Source organism: Astatotilapia calliptera, chromosome 12 (genome assembly GCF_964374335.1).
Source record: "Astatotilapia calliptera chromosome 12, fAstCal68.1, whole genome shotgun sequence".
Taxonomy (NCBI): domain Eukaryota; kingdom Metazoa; phylum Chordata; class Actinopteri; order Cichliformes; family Cichlidae; genus Astatotilapia; species Astatotilapia calliptera.
In genome coordinates, this window is record NC_137433.1 from 33,321,902 (window position 1) to 33,345,785 (window position 23,884).

General features: G+C 41.5%; 1 protein-coding gene across 3 annotated transcripts in view; it reads right to left on the reverse strand.

Moving 5' to 3' along the window:
* kremen1 (kringle containing transmembrane protein 1) overlaps positions 1-23,884 on the reverse strand; it is a 61,103-nt gene that overhangs the window by 29,798 nt on the left and 7,421 nt on the right. For all 3 annotated transcript variants that reach the window (XM_026186144.2, XM_026186145.2, XM_026186146.2), the window contains exon 2: positions 6,959-7,121. In XM_026186144.2, the coding sequence (XP_026041929.2) occupies positions 6,959-7,121 (163 nt within the window). The remainder of the gene's footprint in view (positions 1-6,958; positions 7,122-23,884) is intronic.

Consider the following 23,884-nt stretch of genomic DNA (forward strand, 5'->3'; position numbering starts at 1 on the left):
GCACTATCCCGTTTCACCTTTTGTGCGCACAGTTGTGAAGGGCGTTTCCACGTCTTTTATTCTGCTATCTAACACACTATCCTGAGTTTCCTCCTCTCTTTTCACACTGAGAATGAGGTATTGACAAAGAAGACTTTTCAGAGTTGAACTGAAGTTTAAGCTCCTTAAAGCTTTTACTCTGAATTCATAGCAAACATGGCTTTCTTTATTGCATCCTGTTAGCCATGGGAGTCTTAAAGAAAAGGCTCATCTAGTCACGATCATCTCTCTCAACCTAAAATGTTCCCATGTTCACAGGAAACCAGCCTTGGTTGCCAGTAAATTTGGACTTGATATCATGAGTGCAGATCTGTCTGTCGCTCCACCCAAATTGGAGGCAGACACCTGTTTGTTTACCCCGAGGCTACTGTTAAAATGGCGAAAAAGAGCAAAAAAACTGGGTCCAAGCATAAAACCACTGATATATATACCCTTTCTCCATTTCTTCTTCCTCTTCTTTCCTTTCTGCGCCTGTCAACACATAATAGTCCTATTTGAAATAAGACTCCAAGAACAAACCTAAGATAGTGCTGCCACTTATGTAATTTAGTGCACTTTCTTAATCATCCCTCCAAAAGTCAGGCATGAATTACAGCCATTAGCATTAAAAAAACATCCATCCAGCAGACCACCCAACCCAAATCTGACCTACTGACATCTTTGAACAGTACATGATGTAGTGTGCTCCCCCTCTCTGAGCTTTCACCAAAACCCTGGAGCTCAGATAGCATTTTATCCTTTTTCTAACCCACACACACACACACACCTGCACACACCCTTTCAGTAAAAGCATGAGAACATCATCCACGGAGCTAAATGAACAGGCAAGCCCAAAAAGTTGGGAAATATAATCAATCCTGCCTCGAGCTGCTAGCTCGCACACATACAGAGTGTGTGTGAGGGTCAAAATGGAAGGTGGAAAGCAGACAGCTGAGGTAGCATAGGGCAGATCAGCGGAAAACTTAATGCGGAAATCCATTTTACGTATATATATATATACTGCATAAAGTGTGTCTGTCTGTGTGTGTGTATGTGTGTGTGTGTCTGAGGTTGCATTCACCTCTGTGTGCGTCACAGATTGCCTGCTTGGCTCTGAGTAGATGAGCTTGTTGAAACACTCCCATACCCAGAGGTAGATCACAGAAGATGTTTGGACATTTAATTGGCACAATTACGCTGATCGACTCATTTTGCTCAGAGTGAGCCACACACTTTGGTACTGAGCCAATTATAGCCACATTGCATTTTGCCTTAAAGGCTCCGAAGCTGCGCATTTGAAGGAAAGAGGGGCTTACAAACGAAGACTGAGAAAAACAGCTGTTGTTAGCTGGCTGCTGTTCAAAAGGTTTCCTTTACGTTAGTCCCAAAATGTATGATGCCTGGCACGGAAACTGCACGTAACTATTGAAAAGAAATCCTTTACTTCAGACTATGTTTTCAAATTCTGGAAATCTGGAGATGAAACGTCCTAACATTTTTTCATGAGATAAACTCGAGATTCTACAGTGACTTTTGTTTAAACAATTGAAGATATGGAAAAAAAAAACTTGAAAGAGTCACATTCATCATTTTGCCGAATTGGAGAGTGGAGAAATGCTGATTGCACAGTGGTGGCGAGAGGCTTGTCTGGATAGGGATTTGAGGTCAACAGCAGATCAGAGTCTGGCAATTTACTGCCTGAGAGAAGACTCTTTAATTGACTTGGATGATTTAGCATGCAAACTGCTGCCCGCTGCTGTGCTCCATGAATGCATGTATTGAAGAAGAGGGCTTGTCAGTTGTAGGCTGATATGTATAGTCTACTGTCTATTGTTGCTCTCTCATGGTCTACTTGTGCTAAATGTGAAGTTGTGATCTTCCCGTGTCCTGTCTTGCTGGTAAACCAGCCTCATACTTTTTTACCTTACTTTTATTCATATCTTATATGTCAATAATCTTGGTTTAAACGTGCCTGGAAAATATCAGTTTCTGAGATTTGATATGTTTAAGGGAAATGAAATGATTTCACAGCACTCACAGCAGCAACAGAAACTATATACTGATCAGCCACAACATTGAAACCTCCTGCCTATAATGCGTAGGGGATGTGAGCCCACAAAAACAGTTTGGTCTGATTGGATCATGGACACAAAATCGCCTTTGGGTGTCTGGCAACAGGATGTTGGCACGCGATCCTTTGGGTGCTGTGGGTTGCAGGGTGGGGCCTCTGTGGCTCTGGCCTGTTATGGCACATCCTGCGGATGCTCAATCGGAGTGTGATCCGGGGATTCTGGAGGCCGGGCCATGTTCCTCGAGCCATTCTGGAGCATTTTTGCAGTGCGGCTGGGAGCATTGTCCCAGTGCGTAGCGAGAGGGGGTGGGGTACGTGTGAAAGTAGCATCCACATGACTGCCTGGACCTGAGGTTTCCCAGCAGATAATTTGCATTGCGACCACATGATCAGTGTTATTCACTTCATCTGTCAATGGTTTTAATGTTGTGGCTGACTGGTGTATGCTTTGAGATAAACAGTCGTCACTGCTTTGGGTAATCAGCAGATCAGTTTTTGTTTAAACAATTTCTTCAGCACAAAACATACCCAAATGAAAGCTGTTGACAGTGAGGCCTGAGGAAACAGGACACTGCTGCTGATTAACACACTGTTAACTTTTTTGTACACCACAAACCAAGTTGCAGGAAATACTTTAAAACCACCTAGCTCCAAAAGTGATTTTTCAAAATAACTCAGATTGACCAATCCACTATTTGTATTCGCTCAAACTCCAAAAACATTGCAAAAGATGAACACCGGCATCAGCAAAGATCAGTCAGTCAATATCAGTCTGTATAAAGGCAGAAGTTAATTGCTTCAAGGACAACAACGTGCTGTGATCTGCAATGCAAAGGGCAGCAAAAATAAATAAATAGAGAGTATGTTTTAAGAAAACAAAGTATCACAGTATTAATACACTTATTTAAAGATTATTTAACCCGGACATAGGACCACACACCAAAGTAGTCTGAACAGAACAAATTACATCTTGGAGACACAGATAAAATGATAAAATGTGGATTATAATATAATACTATACAATCAGGAGCTCATTATTGTTCCCCAAACATATCCAGCAGCGGTGTGCATCGCTGAATGGAGGCAGAAATCTCTTAACATCTCAAAACGAAGACGAAAGAAACCAAACCATCTGTAAACCGAACACAAAAACCTGCTCAAATAAGGAGAACATTTTAGTACAGGAAGTTTGTTCCTTCTATGCTTCTGATATTACTATAATGTTGATGTACATCTTCTTGTGGGACACTTCTATTAACTTCCTCAATTTAACAAAGCAGCACCTTGGGATCACAATAAAGTAATACCACCAGTGGACAACTTGGCTGCAGTTTGTCTGACCTCAAATTTGCACCTGACATCATGGAGATTCAATTACAATCAACTTGGGGAACACTTTTCACTCTGGCATTTCCATTATCTCATCTATGTAAGGGAAAAGCATTAGAAGCCATACTGAACACTCATAAATCCTACCGTACACACACACCTGCATATATATAGCCATCAAATGGATGGCAAAGCTATTCAACCACCCACTGAACCTTCAAGCAATTCACACCCTCACACTAATGCAGTCCAATAGCAGCCCTTAAGGAACAGTGGATTAGAACGAACAAATGAAATATAAATCAGGATTTCTATTTCTGTGATGCTCTTCTTATGAAAGTCACAAAGTATTACCAAAATGTCAAAGAAGTGCTTAAGGTCTGAAAAAAAAAGTGTCTTTTTTTAAGCGTACAACTGCATAATTATTAGGACGCAACATCCGAGCTCAACACCAAGAGTTAGAATTAACATCTATTTCATAACAAGAAATCAGCTCAAAATCCAACCAGGCTGATAATTAGCGATGTGATATTCACTGCCTTGCTAAGACTCAGCTTAGAAATGAGCGCTCTTGTCCTTTTCCTGAGGCTTTGTGCTCCTTTCTTTGCAGGGGAATAATGTGACATTTCCCCTCTGCCCAGTTTCCCCCTGTTTTCACTCGGATATTTTATAGCGGGCTATAAAAATGAAATGTGGGGGCTGTTAGGGTTCTTTCTTCAGCACCACTCTGGTGCCCTCTCCAATAAATCACCAGCAGGAAAAACGCCAATGATGGGACTAAAAGTCAGTTTGTAATCCTCTACTTCTCTGCTTCACAAAACTTGATATTTGCTTGGAGCTGTGTGTTAAAATTAAGATGTGTGATGATTCCTGGATTCACACTTTCCACCTGGGCACTGGCTTCAATTCTCACCTCTTAACACTACAATTGGCCTAACAGTTAGACATGCCAACATTTCCCTGGCTCTCCTCATTTTACTCCATTTTCTTGCTGGTACTTCTTTTGTCCAAGGATTACCACCTCTTTGTTTTCAAGCCAGAACTGTCGACAAAAATCTAAACCTTAGAGGAGAGACAAACATGGGTAGGTCAGGGAGATGAGAAAGCATCTGAAGGTTAAAGAGGGTTAAAGAAACACTGGAAACAATTTGAATTGCAAGATGCACCACATGCAAATAAGGAGATTTACAATTCAAATTGGGCAACAATGTCCAAGACACTTTCCCACATGGCTGGAAAAATCCATCTCGTGAGCCAGCTTTCTGTGATCAAACAAATCAAGCATTACACATTTTTATGCAGTGGGATAACTCCCTCTTCTGCGGGTATGTTCATAACATTTGCAGTCAACAACATGCACAGACATTCACAAATGCTTGACCTTGTACAGACAAAAATGCCATCCCTCATCTTTCCACAATGAACAGGCCACTTTGCTTCCCATAGCAATGCTGATGGGTGACTCCTTACAAGGAGGGTCTCTGAAAACAGTTGTTGCTACAGCCCTAAGTGACAGAAATCCCTCTGTCGTGAGTGAAGCAAAGCTACGTGCTATCAATGAGTTGGAATGTCTGCTTACTGCTTCAGGGGCCAAGAAAACAGCCAAATCCTAAAAATGAAGATGTCCATTTTGAATGGTGTGTTGGACATAATACGCTTCTAATACGCAGGAAAGCTTTTCTCCATCCTCTGCATGTATCCTGCTCATAAATCTTCCGAATTCCCATCCAGCTGAAGTAAAAACAAATCTGTCCAGTGCCACTTGAAAGCATTGTTCCGTTATGAGTTTACAACCATGACATAGAGAGGCTTTCAGAGGCTTTGGGCCCGGGAGGAGGAGGAGGAAGGGGTGTTCTGTTTCTTATGGCCGGGCGATCTGGGCCAAGCCACTGTTCTGGACGTCTCTGCGAATTTGAACTGACTCACGAATGAGTGTGGCTCCCTGAAAATACACAAGTTTGACAGTTGTGCATGCAATACTGACAGTTGTACTTGGAGTGTGACTGACGGAGAGAAAGGGCTTGCTAGACACCCAAAGCCACTGTGTCCCTTCACATTCCAGGGATGAGGAATAGAGATTTGCTTACACAAACTCTTCAGGCGTATTTGCGTCCTTGCGGTGACAGGGCTAAACGTTCTCCTCTGGTACTACATATAAAATATTCAGAAGCAAATGTCTTAGCTGGTCCCTGGTGTTTAAACCCTTTGCAAGACAACAACAACATGACTCTAAATTCTTCACAAAGTCAAGTGCTTTGTCCACGAAGTTCAAAGCTCCGTCAAACAGCAGTATTGAAAAGAAACTTTTTAAGGCGCTACTAATCAATAACAAATGATCATCATCATAAACAAAAACAAGATAAGTGCTTATATAATTGGTAGGCTTAGACTGTGAGCCACAGCTTAGGACTTTGTGGTAAATCTGATGGATCTGCAACACAAAAGAAGATTGCTTTACAACAAACAGCATGAGGGAAAAATTTGTTATTCTTCCAGGCAACCGCCAGAAAAGCTTGCTCAAAAGGCTGTGTGTGGAAAGGAGTGAAGCTTGCAGAGAAATGCCTAAATGAACTTTTACCCTTAGCTCTACATCTAGACGCTGAAATCCTTGTCAACAAAAGATCAGAAACTGCATTTGTGAAATCAGGCCTTATTTATTAATCACCTAAATCAATTTATGGATGCACAGGTCACTTTGAGGTGAGTGTGACCTCCGAGGGAAGTGAGTCCATCCTGGATTTAGAGTAACAAAGGTATAAAAAGAAAAAAGGTTGAACAGAAACAGTTTTGGAGCAGTGGTTCCCGGCTAGGAAATTACTGGTCATGAGCTTCGGTTTTGTAAGGATGAAACAAACAGAATACAACGTGTTCATTAGTGGTTTTTGCTACCTTTGCTCAAAGGCAGGCCACTTGTTTCCACCTGTTACCAGTCTTTGTGTTAAGCCCAGTTAGCAAGCTGACAGCTGCTGGCGGCAGCTTCATATTTTGTGATGAAAACAACAATGCCACTCTCTTCTAACTAAATACTTCTATTGAAAATGCGAAATCTGAGAGCTTGTGAGCAAAGAGATAAGAAAGAAGACAAATTTGACTGTGCACATCCCTTTCCTTCAGGCTTTTTAGTCACATTTGTATCTTGTGATGTACTGGAGTTTAAGTTCTTAATTCTATGCATTAACAGATCGCAGTGTTTTATTTCTGTGTGGATGGTGGCAAACATCTCATTAATCTTGTAAAAATGTACTTTTTAACTTTTTCTTGTTATCCACAGTGTGAATTAGCATGGCATTTGCTCAGTGCTCTGTTGAGCTGAACACAGATACTGTTCTGGATTGCGTCACGAACGAAGCTTTTATGTTGTGAAACTGTGCGCATGTATAGCAGATGACTAGCTTACTGTAAAAGCTATATAAACTTCAAATTTGAGTTAAAGTCAACCAACTTTTGAGGGATTTTTTCATTGGGTCTGATTCTGCAGTTTTTATGTCCCAGTGACCACTGAAATTAAAGTTATGGCTCTGTGGAAAGTAAAATATTCACCTGCAGTAGTTATGGCTGCCCAGACCTCCTTCTCCATTCGGGTATTTGAGGGTGTTGTAAGGGTGCTGGAAGGTCTCATTCCAGAAAAGGCAAGGTTTACCCCCATGCAGGCTGGTCTGGTTCTGGAAGCCCCTGTAGTCTTCTCCATTGGCAGTGTAACACTCTGTAAAAAGAGAGAGAGAGAACGTGAACTACGATTATAAAGCAGCCTCTAATGTTTGCAGTAAGGAATTAGCCATGTATTAAACTGAAAATCAAACACTTGGAGAAAGCTTTTAAACAGGCGCGTAAAACTCAGCCGCACATGTGTCCTGCTTTATTAAGAATCTGGACTGTGAAATTTACTTGTGCAATTAAATTTTTTAATGTCTTTGGAATGAATATAGATGAAAAGTTTGGAATAATTATATTCTTTGCCCAGGCTCCATACATTTTAAACTCTGGCCAAAAAAATGTTAAAGCAAGATCAATGACAACATTGTTTCAATTAATGCAAACACACGAGCATAAAGAAAAGAAAAGACCCTGCAGATATGTAGCAAAAGCAAATATGGATTGAATTTTGAGGAAGTGTATAACAACCATCTGGCTAAGCGCAAGAAAAAAAGAGAAAGCCGGGTTCCCAAGGCAAACAATGGCTGGTTCAGAGCTTTTCTTCGCTGAAAAGGGAATTCAAATAAACAACGGCTGATGGAACGATGATGAGCTATCACCGCTCATCACAGTGAGCCTCGGGGGGGATCCTGTCAAGAGAGCTTTAACAGCTACAACTGAATTCCTCTTTTGATTGCATTACAATGGAAAATATTAATTTATTGTGTGACTGTTTTGATTACAGATGACGTAAATTCTCGTAACTTGAATGGCTGATAGATCAGGAAACCCATTTTCTTTAATATGTGGGGATCAAAACAGGCTTCTCAGTGTACAGGTATGGCATTCATTTTTGTGCAAACAGAAGGTGCAAAAGATGCTGCAAGAGCAACAAGTTGACATTTCCACAAAGAAGAAGAGCACACATAAATATCACAACAGTTTTACTTCTTGCCTGTCAGTCAAACATTAATGAGGAGCAAACAATACTGGGGTCTTGTTGCTATGTATGTGGTTCGCCAATGACCGGCCCCTTTTATCAAGCTAAGCTGTCTGGGCTGAGTATGACCTAATGCACTGCAATATGACAGTCATTATACCCCTTGGTGAGCCAGCTGTGCTCCAAGGCTCTTTCATATTCTCTTTTCAATCCAAAGTTTCCCAACTTCCTCTCTGGTGTGTTGTCATCTGTTCTGCTCTCTCGCTCTCGTCTACTCGCTTCTTCTCTGCCGTTGCTTTTCTGTCGTTCTCTTTCAACTGACACAGATAAGCATTTCTTTGGGGATGCTTTACCCTCACAGACTTTAAACGTTACTTCTGTGGTCAGTTGCCAGGTCCGTTCTTTGCTGGTTCTCTGAGCTAGTCGCACAGATAAGGAGAGCTGAGCAGCACTGATAAAAAGTTATTTTCTGTGGTAGATCAATGAACTTCCAAGTTAACCCTCTGCGTGTTATTGGTACACGTGAAGCGGTAAATAAATGTACAATTAAGTTACTTACACTAAAACTAAGTGTCGTTAAAGTTTCATATCTTTTATAATTAGCTTCCCATACTCTGCAGCATGCTGTGCGATATTTACAGCAGTTAGTTTGCACGCAAACATGCATTCCAGCTTCTTGCATCCACCACAAAGTAGTGCTAACACTTAATTTAGAGTAAATCAGCGTCCCGACTGCTCTCAGTGCGTCAGCCAAAGTTGATTTTAATTAAAGTTGTTTCGGCTGTGTTGTTCAGTCAAGCTTATCAGCTATTCATCGTCTGGCTGACAGCAGTTCAACAGCAGCAAGGAGCTGCAGGGTGTCAGGTTCCTGCAATTATGATGCCACTCTATTGTCTGTAAATGGCTCCCTTCTCTCTTAGCAAATTAATACTGTCTTGGCATGCAAGGATATCAACCAGCAGATCGTAAATCCACCTGAGAGCGGCTGAGGCAGAACACGACTCCATAAAATTGGAAAAACAGCTTAATGGTGTTTCAGTGGGGGTCATGCACTTGCCAACCTTACATAGGGGAGCTATGAGATGAGTGGAGGAAACAAGTTATCATCAGGCTGACATCCAGAGGACAGACGAGGCATATTAAATAATGCTCACTTCTCAGGCCTCAAAAGATGCACCTGCAAACAGATGCAGAGTTTATGGGGACTTCTGGCAGGGGGGGGCTTTTTCTCAGGATTAATGCTGGCTGCTCTGCTTCAACACTTATCTTGATAATTATTCTTAATGTAACGTATCCTCATTTGGTAAAATGGGACTCATATGTTGATTTTATGTTGTATTTACAATTTTTTGGATGTTGGCAGTCATGGCAACAAAAAGACAGGGAAACACTGCTTCTGAGACTTTGGCAGCAGGACGAGAGCAATTATGAGTCACTGCTCCCCAAAAGCAATCATGGCTGTTACTCCACAAGTCAAAGAGGATAACATCAGGAGGGACAGGGCAACTGACTGCATCCCAAATGAGCTCACGTCCTTCAAATATCTTCTCCTCAAACAGAGTGAGCATTAAACTGACCGAACTTGGCTGCATGCAGAGCTGCTCAATGCACTGTATCAAAAAGAAAGAGCCAAATGACTTTGCAAATGTCTTCCATCTCTCTCTCTTCTCCTCCTTCAGGAAACTTTCCTCTTGAGTTTCAGGATGAAGCATTGCTTGTCTGCACATGGTCCGCTTGGAATGGGTTGCCGCTGGCAAACATCCCGCACCGCTGTGGCCAAGTTAGCTTTCCAGGATGAGAGGGTAAATATGGCAGCGTTTTGCCACTGTTACAGAGATGGGGGTGGGAGGGTAGGGGGTTGATCCATGTGGTTTTGAGGCATCATTTGCTTGTGGTGGGAATGGGAAGTAACAGATCTGCAAGGACTCTGATATAAGTGAGGCCATCGTAAAGATGAATGGCCCATTTAAAAGCCCTGCGGATGCCCACACATCTATCACACTAAAAAGAAAAGGCCAATTTTGCATTGGAACGGCGTAGGTATGGACCCTTTATCCTTGTCCTCCAGAAAAGGAAGAGCTCATCCACTGATTGGCTCTTCGCCACTTCAGGCCCACTCCCCTCCAAACACACCCAGCCCTTTCCTCACACCCTCTTACTTGTCACCAAGCAACTGTTGCGCTCTCGTCACAAGGCCCCGGGCTTTCTTGTGGTTTCATCATAGACTGTGATGGGAAACAGAACCACCACCGCATAAAAGCGAGAGAAAATGGGGAAAAAACTCCAATAAAATACATGCAGATCTACAAATAGAAAAAGTCCGGGAAAGAGAAGAGGAGGACTCGCCCTTGACCAAGCCCTGTGCTCACAAAATACAGCACCACCCCAGCAACGAGAGGCAAAAAAAAAGAAGGCACAAACTGGAGAAAATCACTGAGAGAGAGAACTAATCGCCCTGTTATTATATTTGCTGGGATTTGAGGCTAATGCTTTCCACATTGCAACTCGAAATCCACTTGATGCTCCAAAAAAGATGGGTGACGAAAAGCGATAAAAACTGTATGGGGTTGTGGTCGTGTGATCTCAAGAACACAAACAAACAAATAGTTTCTCTGAAACATGTTGCCCGGTCACACGAGAGCACTTATTTGTTGTGTTTGCTAGGAGGGATGAAAAGCAGCGATAATTACAGACAACTGCTTCCTCACAGAGGGTTGACATAAAGAGCTTCCTTCCATCTTTATTACATGCTTTGGACTCAGGGGACAGCAAAACAGGCTTACTGCGTGAGCAACATTTCCCCTATAACAACATTACACAAAATGAGTTTATGATAGAAGTAAGCATGTACAGTATTACGGACTAAAACCAATTTGTTCAGGCACTAACAAAGCTCAAAAACTGGAGGCAGCCCGCAGAATGTGTGCAATGTTTCAAAGTTTTGTTTCAAAGTCTACAAACAAAGATGACAGAAATGACACATGATTAATACAGTGCATTGCACTGGTTGCCATTAATGTTGGCCAAACTGGGCCAGATGTGTGGGGTTACAGGGTTCTTTTCAGAGGCGACACAGCTGGTGGTAACACAAGTGTGGTTCCCCTTTTGTACAACAGCATCCTCAATCCACATGTAAATTTCAGAAGATCACAGAAAGGCAAATTGACAGTCGCACGTTTAGTACGGCTGCTTTAATGAAGTTAGAAGATGCTTCGGAGAAGTCAGTGACTTCTAAGAGGAGGCAGCTCAGCGGTTAATGGACCACACCTCACCTCCTTGCTTGAGAGGTTTTTCTTTTAAAAGCACCCTCATGCAAGGGTCAATGCAAGTGCAAAGAAAAAAGCAAAGCGATGAGAACAGATGCCTCTAAGTAGGTAAATCTGCAGACAATGACTTCTAAATGGTATTTACAGTCCCCCTTTTCATTCCTTGCTTTTGTCATAGGTTGTAGCCTCAGATAACCAGGTCATAAACCAAAAGCTCATTCACTCCTAAAATAGCCTCCACCACCACTTTTCCTGCAAAAAAAACGCCACTGCACCACCCCCCGTGTTCACTACCACAGTAGCCACAGGACTCCCTGCCAAAGTTTCTGGGTAGCACCTATAAAACGCGGCCCCATCTCATTTTTGTGCAGCCCCTATTATTTAGTTCTGTAATGGAAAGAGTGTAATCTGCTGGTGGGTTGGGTGTTCTGCCAAAATCCCCTTTGTTTGAAGTTGCTTGAGGCAAAAAAAAAGGAAAGCATACAAGTATTTTACTTTTACCCCAATCTACTCAAAGGCCCCCTAACTTAGTGTTGTCTAAAGCAATTTTGAAAAAAATCAATCAACAAAATTAGTGAAGAAGATAATGCATCCGTCTTTTCAGGGTTTCCTGTAGAGGCCAAATTAATATCTGATAAAATACAGCACAGACTGACGAGGTTAGCTTTGGCTCTGGAAATGAACAAGGATGGAACTATGTGGGACGATTTTGAGTTTCACTTGGCAGACGTTCAGGGAGTGACGGATGGGCTACAAACTCTGTCAGTGACGTAAAGGACATTTGGAGTCTCACTGAAACCCTCGAGGGAAGTTGCTAGCAAAATACTGAGATCAGGGGCCTGTCAACTAGGCTGACATGAGGGTGGATAGGGTGTTTTATTCAATTACCTCCCCCAGGGACTTCCTTACCATTTCCTATAATCACAGTCAACATGTGCCAAAAGAAAAAAAAAAGAGTCAGTATTTCTAAACAATAAAAACGTACTTACTCTAACACTGCCTTTGATTCTTCAATACTTTGTCTTTAGTTTAGTTCCCTTTCCATATGATGAGAAAACAGAGGTTACAGGGTTAAACAAACAGAAGGTGAAATCTCCTGCATACTCAACACATGCCACTGAACCTGCTCTAAACCAGCTCCAGACATCACAGTAAACATGACTTTTGCAGTCAGAAGAAAGCAGGCACTTTAAGTGAGGACATAGAGGAAGCAGAGATAGAGATGCTGAGCTTTCCAAGGTGCACAATTAGGCCGTCTGGGATCGATCCATCTTAAATTAAACGAAACTGCAAATTAGAGCAGAGCACTGAGACGGCAGGAAGGATTGTGAAAGACAGAGCGATGGCAAGGGAAGCAAAATTAAGCAGAAAAGAAAGAAGAGAGAAAAACAGACAGGCAAACACAGAGTAAATCAGGGTGGGACAAAGACCGCTTTTATGATACCACAGATAGTTAACCCAGGCTCTAATTTTCTTCTTCTTCTCCACTGCACCAGTGAAGTGAACACTTGGTTTATTTTGCACTTCCCCGTGTTATAGACAGGGCTGACAAAGCCCAGGCTTGTAAAATTAACAGCAAACACACAGCCCAGTGCCAGGGGTCTGAGTTTCAAGGTACAAATCTCATTCCAGAACAGCTCTGTGGTGCAGCTGCGTGCTGGGGCCCTTTACCAGCAAACAAACAACTGATGCAGGGCTTAAGGGAGAGAAAATATGTCCCTCTAATGCGTGCCTTCGATGAAGAAAAACACACGACCCATATGGGTTCCTCGTTGCAGGCAGCCTTTGATAACCAGAGGATCTAAGGCTCGTGATTCAAGTCATGATGGCTCACTGTTGCTAATGGCCATGTTTGACTCACATGGGGGTATTTTAAGCTCCCTCTCTTCTTTTTGTTTTGCCTGTAAATGGATGGTAAAATGATCTCCCAGTCAACTTGTACTGTCAGATGCTCAGATAAACATATGCAGTGACAAAACATGCATTAATCTGAGCTCCTACCCACATCATTCCAGTCCCCCCCCCCCCCCCCCCCCATACCCCTACTTTCCCCCCCACATGCACTTACAGTAAGAATGAAAGGGAGCAATTTTCATCAGTCGAGCAGCCGCAGTATTTTAAGATGGATCCGATGTGGAGGGAAGGAAGGACGAACACACACTTGCACACACACATGCACACAGGCTCCTTTGTTCCTTCAGTGGTAGGGCCAGTGTCATTGTGGCGATGCCATTCTCACCCACTCATCGCTGTACTGTAGATATCGCCCACTGAGGGTGTGCATGTGTGTGTGTGAGCTAACATGTTTGCATGTTTGAGTGCACGTCTGTCAATTCCCTAACGCCTCTGCTCACAATAGACCGATCTTTCAAAGGCAGTAATCAGTTTGCAGTAACACTGTGTAAGCTTTGCGGCCAGCGGGGATTCAGCTCATTAAAGAGCCAGTCTACCTCGAATTCAAGTCCTCTGGCCTTAGTGCTGACCATCTACTGCTATGGCACTTGATTAGTTGCGCTTAAAAAAAAAGAGCATGATCTCTTTCCAGAATTTATGACGCAGTAGCACAAAAGCCGCAAACCATGAAATCCTTATATATATCCTAAATAATTAGGCCCTATCTTATCTTAATGGATTCATAGTGCCATATCACCCCAACAGAGCACTTTGCTATCAGACTGCGGGGTTACTTGTGGTTCCTAGAGAATTTAAAAGTAGAATGGGAGGCAGACTCTTCAACTTTCAGGTCCCTCTTCTGCACAGAACCAGTTTTCAGTTTGGGATTCTGGAGACACTTTACTCTACTTTTAAAATTAAGCTTAAAAATGTATATTTTGATAAAGCTCATAGCTCCTAGGTCTAGATCACGTGACCCTGAATCCTCCCTTAGTTACGTTGCTTCCCATGATGCACCATGATACACCACTTTGTATTTAATCATTAGTTATTATTATTAATCTCTGGCTTTCTTCTACAGTGTCTTTCTTCCTGTTAAAGGGAGTTTTTCCTCCCCAACGTCACCAAGTGCCTGCTCTTAGGGGGTCTTGCGTTGTAGGGTCTTTACCTTACAATATAAAGCATCTTAGGGTGACTACATTTGGATTTAAACTAATTGAACTGAACTGCTAATCTGATCTAATCTGGGGTATCGTTCACCTACACATGGCAGACTAAGGCATCCCCCTTGGTTAAGATGTATTGTTAGCTGATTCCATGCTTCTTTTATCTGGATAATATAGACAAGAGAAAGAAAACAGTTCCTGTAGAAATTTTCTCAAAACAAGGTTTGTGGATTTCTTTAAATAACTGGGGCGTGATTTGTGCAAAGAGATACTGCTGCTGAATTTTTTATAGGTATTTTTTTAGCTCCAAAAAGCAAGTACCATCTGTTTTTATATTTTATTCAACAGAAAGCAGAGACCTCTACATATATATAACATATAATTATAACTTTAAAACACCAAAACAATCTAGTTTAATAAAGAGCACAAAGAGACTGAAAATATATAAGTATGATCTGGGGATACCTTTTGCACTGTAAGGTATGCCACCTTAAGGTAACGTGAAAGCCAGACGACTACACCTGAAAGAAAGGTGAACCATGAAGGAATATGGGAAGGGTTGCCTCTAAACACACCTGTTTTCGATCGTCCTGTTTGTGCTCAGGTTACCTGGTATCTGAGGAATGTAAATTATATGTGGTTTTTGTTTGAGCTGAGGTTCTGTCAGAGCTGTTGCAGGGATTTGTGTGCAGCCATTAGTGATCCCCCAACACACACACTCTCAGAGGTCCTGTGTGATTACAGGGTCCAGAGAAGACGAGGTCAGACTCGGATAAATAAATGTCTCAGGTTCAGGGAGAGGGATCAATGTGACAGGGCCTGCTAATGCAAAAACCCAAAAACACCAAATGGAAAAAAATAACTGCGAAACCAGATCAAAAACACAGCCCATTTTCCTGTTTATCCTTAACAGACATCATTATTAAAAAAGAATGTTTATTCGCTCGTTGAGCGAATCGGGACGTAAAGCGAGAGGAAGCTGGATCCCCTTATGTTTTGAAGAACTTTTTTAGGATAGTATCCAGCTTTCTTCTGGCAGAACACTTACTTGTTTCTGCTTTGAAGAGAGTTTATAGATTTCTGCTCTACTGTTTTGATTGGTCATTTCCTGTTGTGGAACATTTTTGTTGCCAGCAGTCATACATGACACAAAAATTTAATTTGGGGACTGTAGAAATCGATGCCAGTAAGTAGGGAGGGATATTCCATATCTGTTTCAGATAGAGCTAAGAGACCAGAGTAGCTAAACAGGTGGTTATTGTCTCTATTTTTTTCCAGTAGTTTTATATTATTATATAGTATTATTACATAATATCTGAAACAAGCCTTTTCTTCTTGCCAATAAAATACTTTATAAGCTAAGGACATTTGTCACATCTGAATATCTGGGTCACTTACTCAGTGTTTACTGTGCTTTGTTTCTTTTATTTATTTTCTATATAATTATTCTTAAAGTAACAGATTAGTCAGAAAAATCCCTAAATTCCAAGAAACATTTGCTAACTCCAAGTCCTGCTTTGATATGAAACCAAAAAAAACCTCCTGAAAAGAAAATAGTTCTCATATTGAAGAAGCTGCAATTATAGACACAATGTTTTTGTTTTAAAGCTTACCCAAATGGATAATGAGCTGTCGAAATGCTTCATTTTATTGCTCTGAAAAGTAGAAAACAAAATATGTTGTCTGCCACTTAGTGTAGATATTCGGTAAGTGTGGCCTCCAGAAATGGAACAACATGGTTACTGGAAATGGGGCTTAAGTTAATCTAGTGTTTGAGTGAAGCTTAGGACCACATGTTGTCATTATATGTAGCTAAAACAGACAAAAACAGGATTTTGTTCGTGCTTTGGAAACTGCGGACAACAAGAAGCGTACTCGAAGATGCCAGCGTGGACAAAATGGACACAATCTATACTGAATACTGAGGTTTGGGCAACTTTTACTTCTTGTTTACACTGGTGGATTAACAGACTCCATGTGTGGAGCGCAAACATGCACCCATCTGTATTCAATGAATCTCCAACATGCTCATTTGCAGAGTGGTAAACACATATGAATAAAGGCCTCAGCGTGTTTGTTTTTTCTATCTTTCTAAACTACAGATGGAGGAACTGGACGTTTCCTTCAACATTCTTCGTCATGTTTAGATTTTTTACACTTTAAATGTGTTTACATTGAAGAGAACATCTTCATCTTCAGCCTACTCAGGACATTTTGCGCTAATCCCTTGCTACACTGGTGCAAATACTGCCTGTTTTAGGCCTCAGAACAATGACCTCGCCAAAGGACACCTTTATTTGAGTTGACTTTTGATTTTGCTTGACTTGTTTAAATTTTTCTCGTGTAATTATCTTGCCTGTATGACCAGGTCGGAGAATTAATAAAGCACATTTCCACCGCATGAAATCACAAAACGCTGTCAGACCGCAATTGAGTGCACTTAGAAGGACACAATAACAAGAGCACAATGGACTGCTACAGTGGGGACCGCAATGTTCAACATAAGCCCCCTTTTAACTAGCCACGTCTCCAGTTCCTGATCTTGACTGTGAAAGCGATCTTTTTCATTGTGGTTGGTGCGGCTGTGGGAAGAGCAGGAGTACTGGGAACCAGATGGCTCTGGTAACAGACAGGGGGTATCCCACCGGCCTCACTAAGAAGGGGATCCATTACGTAGGATCTATTGAGGGCCAGTGGATTTTGTTTCATGGCATTGGCCAAGTGTGACCACTCCTCGGTCGGTGTGGGTCGTGGGCTGGTGCCACGTAGGCTACTGCAGACCCAGCCCGTTTTGTGTTCACCTCTGAGAGCTGTATTCACCTTTGCTGCAGGACAGACAACTATATCGGGGCCTCCTGGCGACTTGAGTTACATCCCTTTTGACTCGAAGCCTCTTTGAAAGGCAGTGCAATGGGATATGATCGGCTCCACGGCTTGAGGGACAATGGTGGTTTGTGAAAACGGTGGACAGAGATGTTCCTCTGCACTTTTAAAGTGAAGTCCTTGAACTTTTGAAGCTCAGGTAACCTACGGTGAACAAGAAGAACCCTAACCTTATAATATGTCTTGGAGTAAAAGGCCATTTTTTTGTAGAGAGTGTAAATAATTTTTATGTCTGTTTGTTAGAGTGTATATATTAAAGACTTTAGAATGCAAAAAATCTCACATTCTCAAAGCATTGAGGTGGGACTACTTTTCATGGGGTTATCTAATATCAGAGCTTTACGGCTTGTGTTAATTTATTTCCATATTCCTAAAAAGACCACACGTTTCATGTTTCCCAGCTTCTGTTCTGCACTCTCAGATTCCCTGTCATGGCTTCTTAGCTCTGTCCACTGCTGGCTTTGTTCCTTTGTTTTCAGTCTGCTTAGCTATGCTTGCTCCCTTCACTTGTCCAAATGTTTGCTCTGTCCACTTAGCCATGTCCACTTGCTCGGCCTTGTCAAATCGTCACTTGCTGTGGGCGTTTCCTGCAAAGGGAAGAAAGGTGAAAATTTGCCTCTTCGGCCACAAACTACTGCAGCTGGACACAAACCAGACCCCGAGGCTCAGCAGCAAAATTACGCTCCATTTATTTAAAGTGGTTTCCATTACTCTACCGCAGTAGAACACAGACCTCAGTGGCCCTGGCCCAACCATAACTACAGTATAAAAAGAACTAAAGTTCGCCGGACAGGTCATGTCTCACACAGTAGCAATTCAATATCCTCCCGTTATGTTCTTGGTTACGCTTCTCAAAACTCCAAACTGCATGTGACACCACAAAAATACATGGTTGCTTTGAAACTCAGCCTGTGGAGATTTTTTGCAAAAAAACACCCAGCCTATCACTAGAAAGACGTTTGGAACATGTTTGACTCAAAGAAAGAAAAACAGCTAATTTACCTTAATCATACTATGTCAGAGTCGTACTAATAGTATGTTGAAAAAGACAAATACTGAGACAGGAAGCTGGTTTGTATGGTTCTGGGCCACGACCAAAATAAATCAAACCAAAGGCTAATAGTTTTTATCCCCGGTTCTCCTTGAAATGTGGAAACAATACATCAGCCAATGAAAGCTGTTAGATGATAGCAAAGCTGCACTTCTATTCTATCAACACAGCCAGAGCTGATAACGCTCGCTTCACGTCATTATAATATAAATCCAGCTTTGTGGCAAAAAGTTATATTTTGTGTAATGTTTTCATGCATCAGCCACTTCATCCCCGGGGCCTTAAACCTCCTTTAAAATCCCATTCTCTGTGAATTAAACTGAGCTTTGATAATGAAAACAATTGTTTGTTTGAGAGTTAATAGAATTCATAGAACATAAGGCTCTATAGTATTTCATTACTGTTTTCTGAGTATTTGATTTACCCTCTTGCCCTGGAGTGTGTTCCAGCTGATGGGCTCTGACTGCAGCAGAGAGCACCAGCAAAGCTGAGGGAGAATGTCACTCTGCATTGACTGGAGTGGGCCTCCTCATGCATACGCAAATGTCAAGGCGCACGAAGCGGCCAGGCAACACGGCTCATGCATAATAGCATTAAAATGGGAGGAGACGTGAATCAGTTGCAAGAGACGAGAAAGACAACTTGGAGAACAATCCAGACACTTTGAGACGGAAGGGAGTTATGAAAGAATAAGGTAGCACTTTTCACAGTCCAAAACCAACATGTCACAGCCATTCAGCAAAATACTCTGACTGGTCTCAACTGACCTTTGAGCAACAAAACCTCACAAACCAGTACTCTGACCACATGAGTGCACTCTCCCACCTAAACATTGTTTATCTCTTTAAAGCCTGACAGTTGTGTACAACCAGCAGCAGCTTGACAGCTTAATTCCATGTTGTCTCACAGGACCGCCTCCGTGGATCAGGGACTGGGGTGACACACTCAACCTCTCAGCACTTTGTTTGGGGACAGTTTGTAATTAATATGACTGCTGCATCTGTCACGCCTTGTCACCTGTGGGGGGAGGGGGTTATCCATGTACTTCCCTTGCCATCATAAATCCTGAAGCTGGAACAGGTCTGGGTGTTTTGCATGATGGGTCACCCGGCCAACCGCCAGAGCAGGTGGTGATTTGCACATGGTGCAGGAGAAATGAAAGAGCTTCACTCAGCAGAAGCTTAATAAGAGAAGTGCAGTGACTGAGGAACGACACACACTGAGGTGCTTCGATCAAAGGAATGTAAGCCTTTGAACACGACAGGACGAGAATCAGAGTGGCACGATAATAAGCATGATTGTGTTTATAATAACCGGGTCTGTTTCTTCTCTGTTTCTCTCTCTTAGTGCTTATGGTTTTACAGGCGATCCAGTCCCTTGGCACTGGAGAACAAGGGTATCACCCACAACTTGACCTTCGCAGGGCACCACCCAGAGGTCAACAGGAACTCCATCAGCAGCAACTTGTCACAGAAGCACACATTTGCAACATGTTCCAAACTATGAGTCAGATTCACCTTAGTTTTTGCCAAGTAAATGAAGGAATTCTTCAAAATTTTGACCTGTCTTCACAAGTCAAGACAGGCTGAGTATGTGTGTGCTAAGAAGTGCAAACTCAGAGTTTCTGGGCTCTATGTGTGGCTTCAAAGTAAATGTGAATTCTTCTTTCTTCTCATCTAGCGTCACCAGAGAGCTGGTGTAAATATTTATTTCGATCTACCTCACGGTTAAAATTTACAACAAATCCTGCAACTAGTTATTTGGTCCGTCTGAAAAAAACTCCCAAAAAACAAAGGAGGCGTTATCAAAAACACCCAACATTCAAGTGACATTGAGGCAGCTGTGGTTCAGGTGGTAGAGCAGGTCGTCCACTGGTGGATCAATCCCTGATTCCCCCAGTTTGCATGCCAAAGTATCCTTGGGCAAGATACCAAACCCTGAATTGCCCTTGAGGCATCCTTCAAAGTGCATCCTCTTTTGTATATCTTCTATGACCATTTTTTTTGTTTTACTTTTAATTCTTGTTTGCTTTGGTTCAGGCAGTATAGCTACGCCAAGTTTAAGATGAGATCATGACTTGCGTTGATGCTAATCATCAAATCGCTAATATGAATTAATTTGTGCGATTCCAAATTGTGTTGAACAATAACACAAGTTAGAAAGCTCAATTTTCTGGGTTATGAAGATCGACAACACCAGTGTACCTTTTATGTGTACATATGACTGTTTGGTCAGTTAAAATTAAAATGTAAGAATAAATTATAAAAACAGCTTGAAACAAAATGATTTTTTGGGACAGTCTACAAATGCATAACACTATTTAGTGATTTTTTTATTTTAGTTGTAGTAAACATTACACGTGAAGGGAGCAACTAATTTTACATTTTTTAGAAAACAATAATTGTATGCATAACGTGTTGTAAGCTAACATGTTACCACTCATAACTTGCTAAATAAGCTAGCCTGCTTGTTTTTCACGAACACATTCTGTAGGATGTGCACTTTGATCACCTGTTGGTTAATTCAGTGGCTGCAAAGTGTCCTTGTTCTGATTGCATAATCTGGGTACGTCCACTTGCCAATAATTCAAAATACCTGAACATGTTCTGTTGGCTAAAAAATAGTTCCAAAGTGAACGATGTACAGACATCAGAGATGTAGCCCGGCGATCTTCTGGGTATGCTTCTTGGACATTACTTGGATGCCAATATTGGATTTTCTAGCAAGAGAAGGTTTGTGTTTAAGAGTTGCCTTTCATTGTCATTTTAGCTGCTAGAAAAACAGAAAGCAAAACATTTTCTGTCAAGAGAAAACTGAGAAAGTATATGCATTAACAAGGTGATTTAAACTCCTGACCTCTCCATCTGAAGTCTCTTTCTTATGCTACTGAACTGGACACTGAGCTGATCATGGCAAAGACTTACAAAGCTCATATTGGAGGGCTGAGAGGTCATTGCTCTGACAATTCAGAGATGCAAAACACATAGATAGATAGATAGATAGATAGATAGATAGATAGATAGATAGATAGATAGATAGATAGATAGATAGATAGATAGATAGATAGATAGATAGATAGATAGATAGATAGATAGATAGATAGATAGATAGATAGATAGATAGATAGATAGATGGATGGATGGATGACAATCAAATGTCATGAAAAAATAAAGAGCAGTGCATTTAATTTCTTCACTGCAAAAATATCCCTGATATTTCTTGCTTTATAGGAAAAGGTCTTACTACGACATATCAGTGTCTGTCCATCAACAGTCACATATAACCAGTTTGAGTGGAGAGAAAACACTGATGTTTCCACTATGCTGGGAGTGCTTGTCTTAGTGCCCATAGGCTATGCAGTAAATTCATTACTCCTTTAGTGCACAGTAGCATTTAAGCATTTTGCTAAAAAGTCCCAGTGCCAGATGAAGTCAGTGCATGTACTTTAGATTTTGTTGCTTTGCTAAACTTGTATTGTGGGCATTGCATTAAAGATTTATTATGCCTCTTTATGTGCTTTTTGACTCATTATGCATCCACATAACATTAAAAGGAGACAGAGTGCCTGAGTATACTTTGAAAACAACAAGGACAAACTGCCTGGACAAGTATATATCCCAAAAGACACAAAAAGAGTGTTTAAGAAGTGTACAAATCTTTTAGGGGCATTAGCTTACTCATCATTTCAATGAGTGATGAGAGAAAAGGCAGCAGAAGCAACCATGTGTCTCTCCAGTAGATTGTTCTGTCCTGCGACTGATGCAACCACTTTTGCATGTCCTTGAAGGGAAATGCAAAGGCCTATGTTATTTCAAAAGTCATTTGAAAATGGGCAGCAGCTCCAAAGCTTGCCTTTCCTCTTAGGAAGAATGCTATACATTAATCCAAACAGTTTCAGTGTAAAATACTGAGGTAGGCTAATAAATGTCACATTGAATTATTCACTCAAAGATGAGGCACTGTTCTCTGCAGCAGATAATCTGTCAAAAGAAATGGATGATGTGATGCACAATAACTCTAAACCAAACAACATCTTGTGACTGTTCTCCAAGATAGAAGCATAAATCTAACAGATTAGATAGAGTTTTATAAAGCTACATGTATACATACATACATACATACATATAGACAGATAGACAGATAGATAGATACACACACACACACACACACACACACACATATATACATACATATATATATATATACGCTCACCTAGCACCACATCTGGTGGATTTGGTATTAATTTTAGCAAGTATCTGGCCATCATGGTTGGGGGTTACTGTGGAATGGGAGACATCTGGCCAGTGGGCATAATATGGCAATAAGTAACTATTAAATAAAGCAATGTCTCTTTAGCTGCACTGTGTTTGAGGCTCAAGAGTTATTATGACAAACTAAGATCTCTGTCTCAGTACTGTTGATCCCAGGTTAGCTCACATATTACTGTAATTACAAATCTTTCACTTGGAAAAGTATTTTGGAGATACAGCAAAACCCAGACTAAAACGGTTTGGCAGCCACCCCCCGGCATCTTTGCCTAGTATTAGCTCTTTACCTAGTTTCATAGATAGATGTGGAAACAGAGAAATAGGTCAGTTAGAATTAGTTTAGCTTTCTTTTCATAATAATTCTCTCACAGACAATACAGACAAGCTGCACCTATAATTTTGCAATACTCTGCAATAAAAAAAAATAACTAAAAAAAAAAAAATAAATCTGTGGGGCTGTGCTGGAGTCAAGCATTTCCTTGTCTGCAAAAGTGGGTGCTAATTCTTTGTAAAGTATCAGTGTGAGTAAATCATTCTATTTAATCTGCCATTACTGTGTAAAATATTGATTATTACTGGTTGTTTTCACAACTCCAAAGCCTGGAAAGGACAAAGGATTTTTAAATAACTCAAAAACTTCCTCTTGCTGCTACACATGATCACATCCTTAATCATCTCTCTCTCTCTTTCTCTCTCTCTCTCTCTCTCTCTCTCTCTCTCTCTCGCACACACACACACACACACACACACACACATACACACACAGTACAGTACAGTAAAACAAATCTGCACGAGTGGTTTTTGTGTGTGTGCGTCAGAATGTGCTGCACAGAAGCTCACCAGGGGAGGAGAGGTTTCCATCTCCATCTTTGAACCGGAAAAGCAGGGGGAACCGCAGCCCCCACATCTGAGACCCAGACTCCATGCTCCCACTTCCCATAATGCTCCCTGACACTCCCCACTCTGGGCACTGAGGATTTAGTCCTTATGTTAAACTCTTTAAGAACCCACTGTCTCCCCTCAAATCAATGCTTCACTGCGATCACCTCTGCCAACACAAAGCTCGTGATTCTTCAAATGGCTGAGGATGGCCTGTTATTATCTCTCTGAGGCAAACGATTCAGAGCATCGCTCCTTCACACACACTCACCGAGATTACGCCGTCTCAAGGGTTACAAAGGTTGATGGAGCCCAGTCATAAACTGTATAGGCTGCGTGGACGAGCTGTAAGAAGATTAAGTCAAGAAAGATTGAGGATGTTGACTGGGTGAAAGAGGGAGAGATGATGATTGGAGGCATCCAGTGTGCCGTGTATGCATACACTTGTGGTTATCTATATGTGTTTATATGAGTGTGGCTGTAGTTG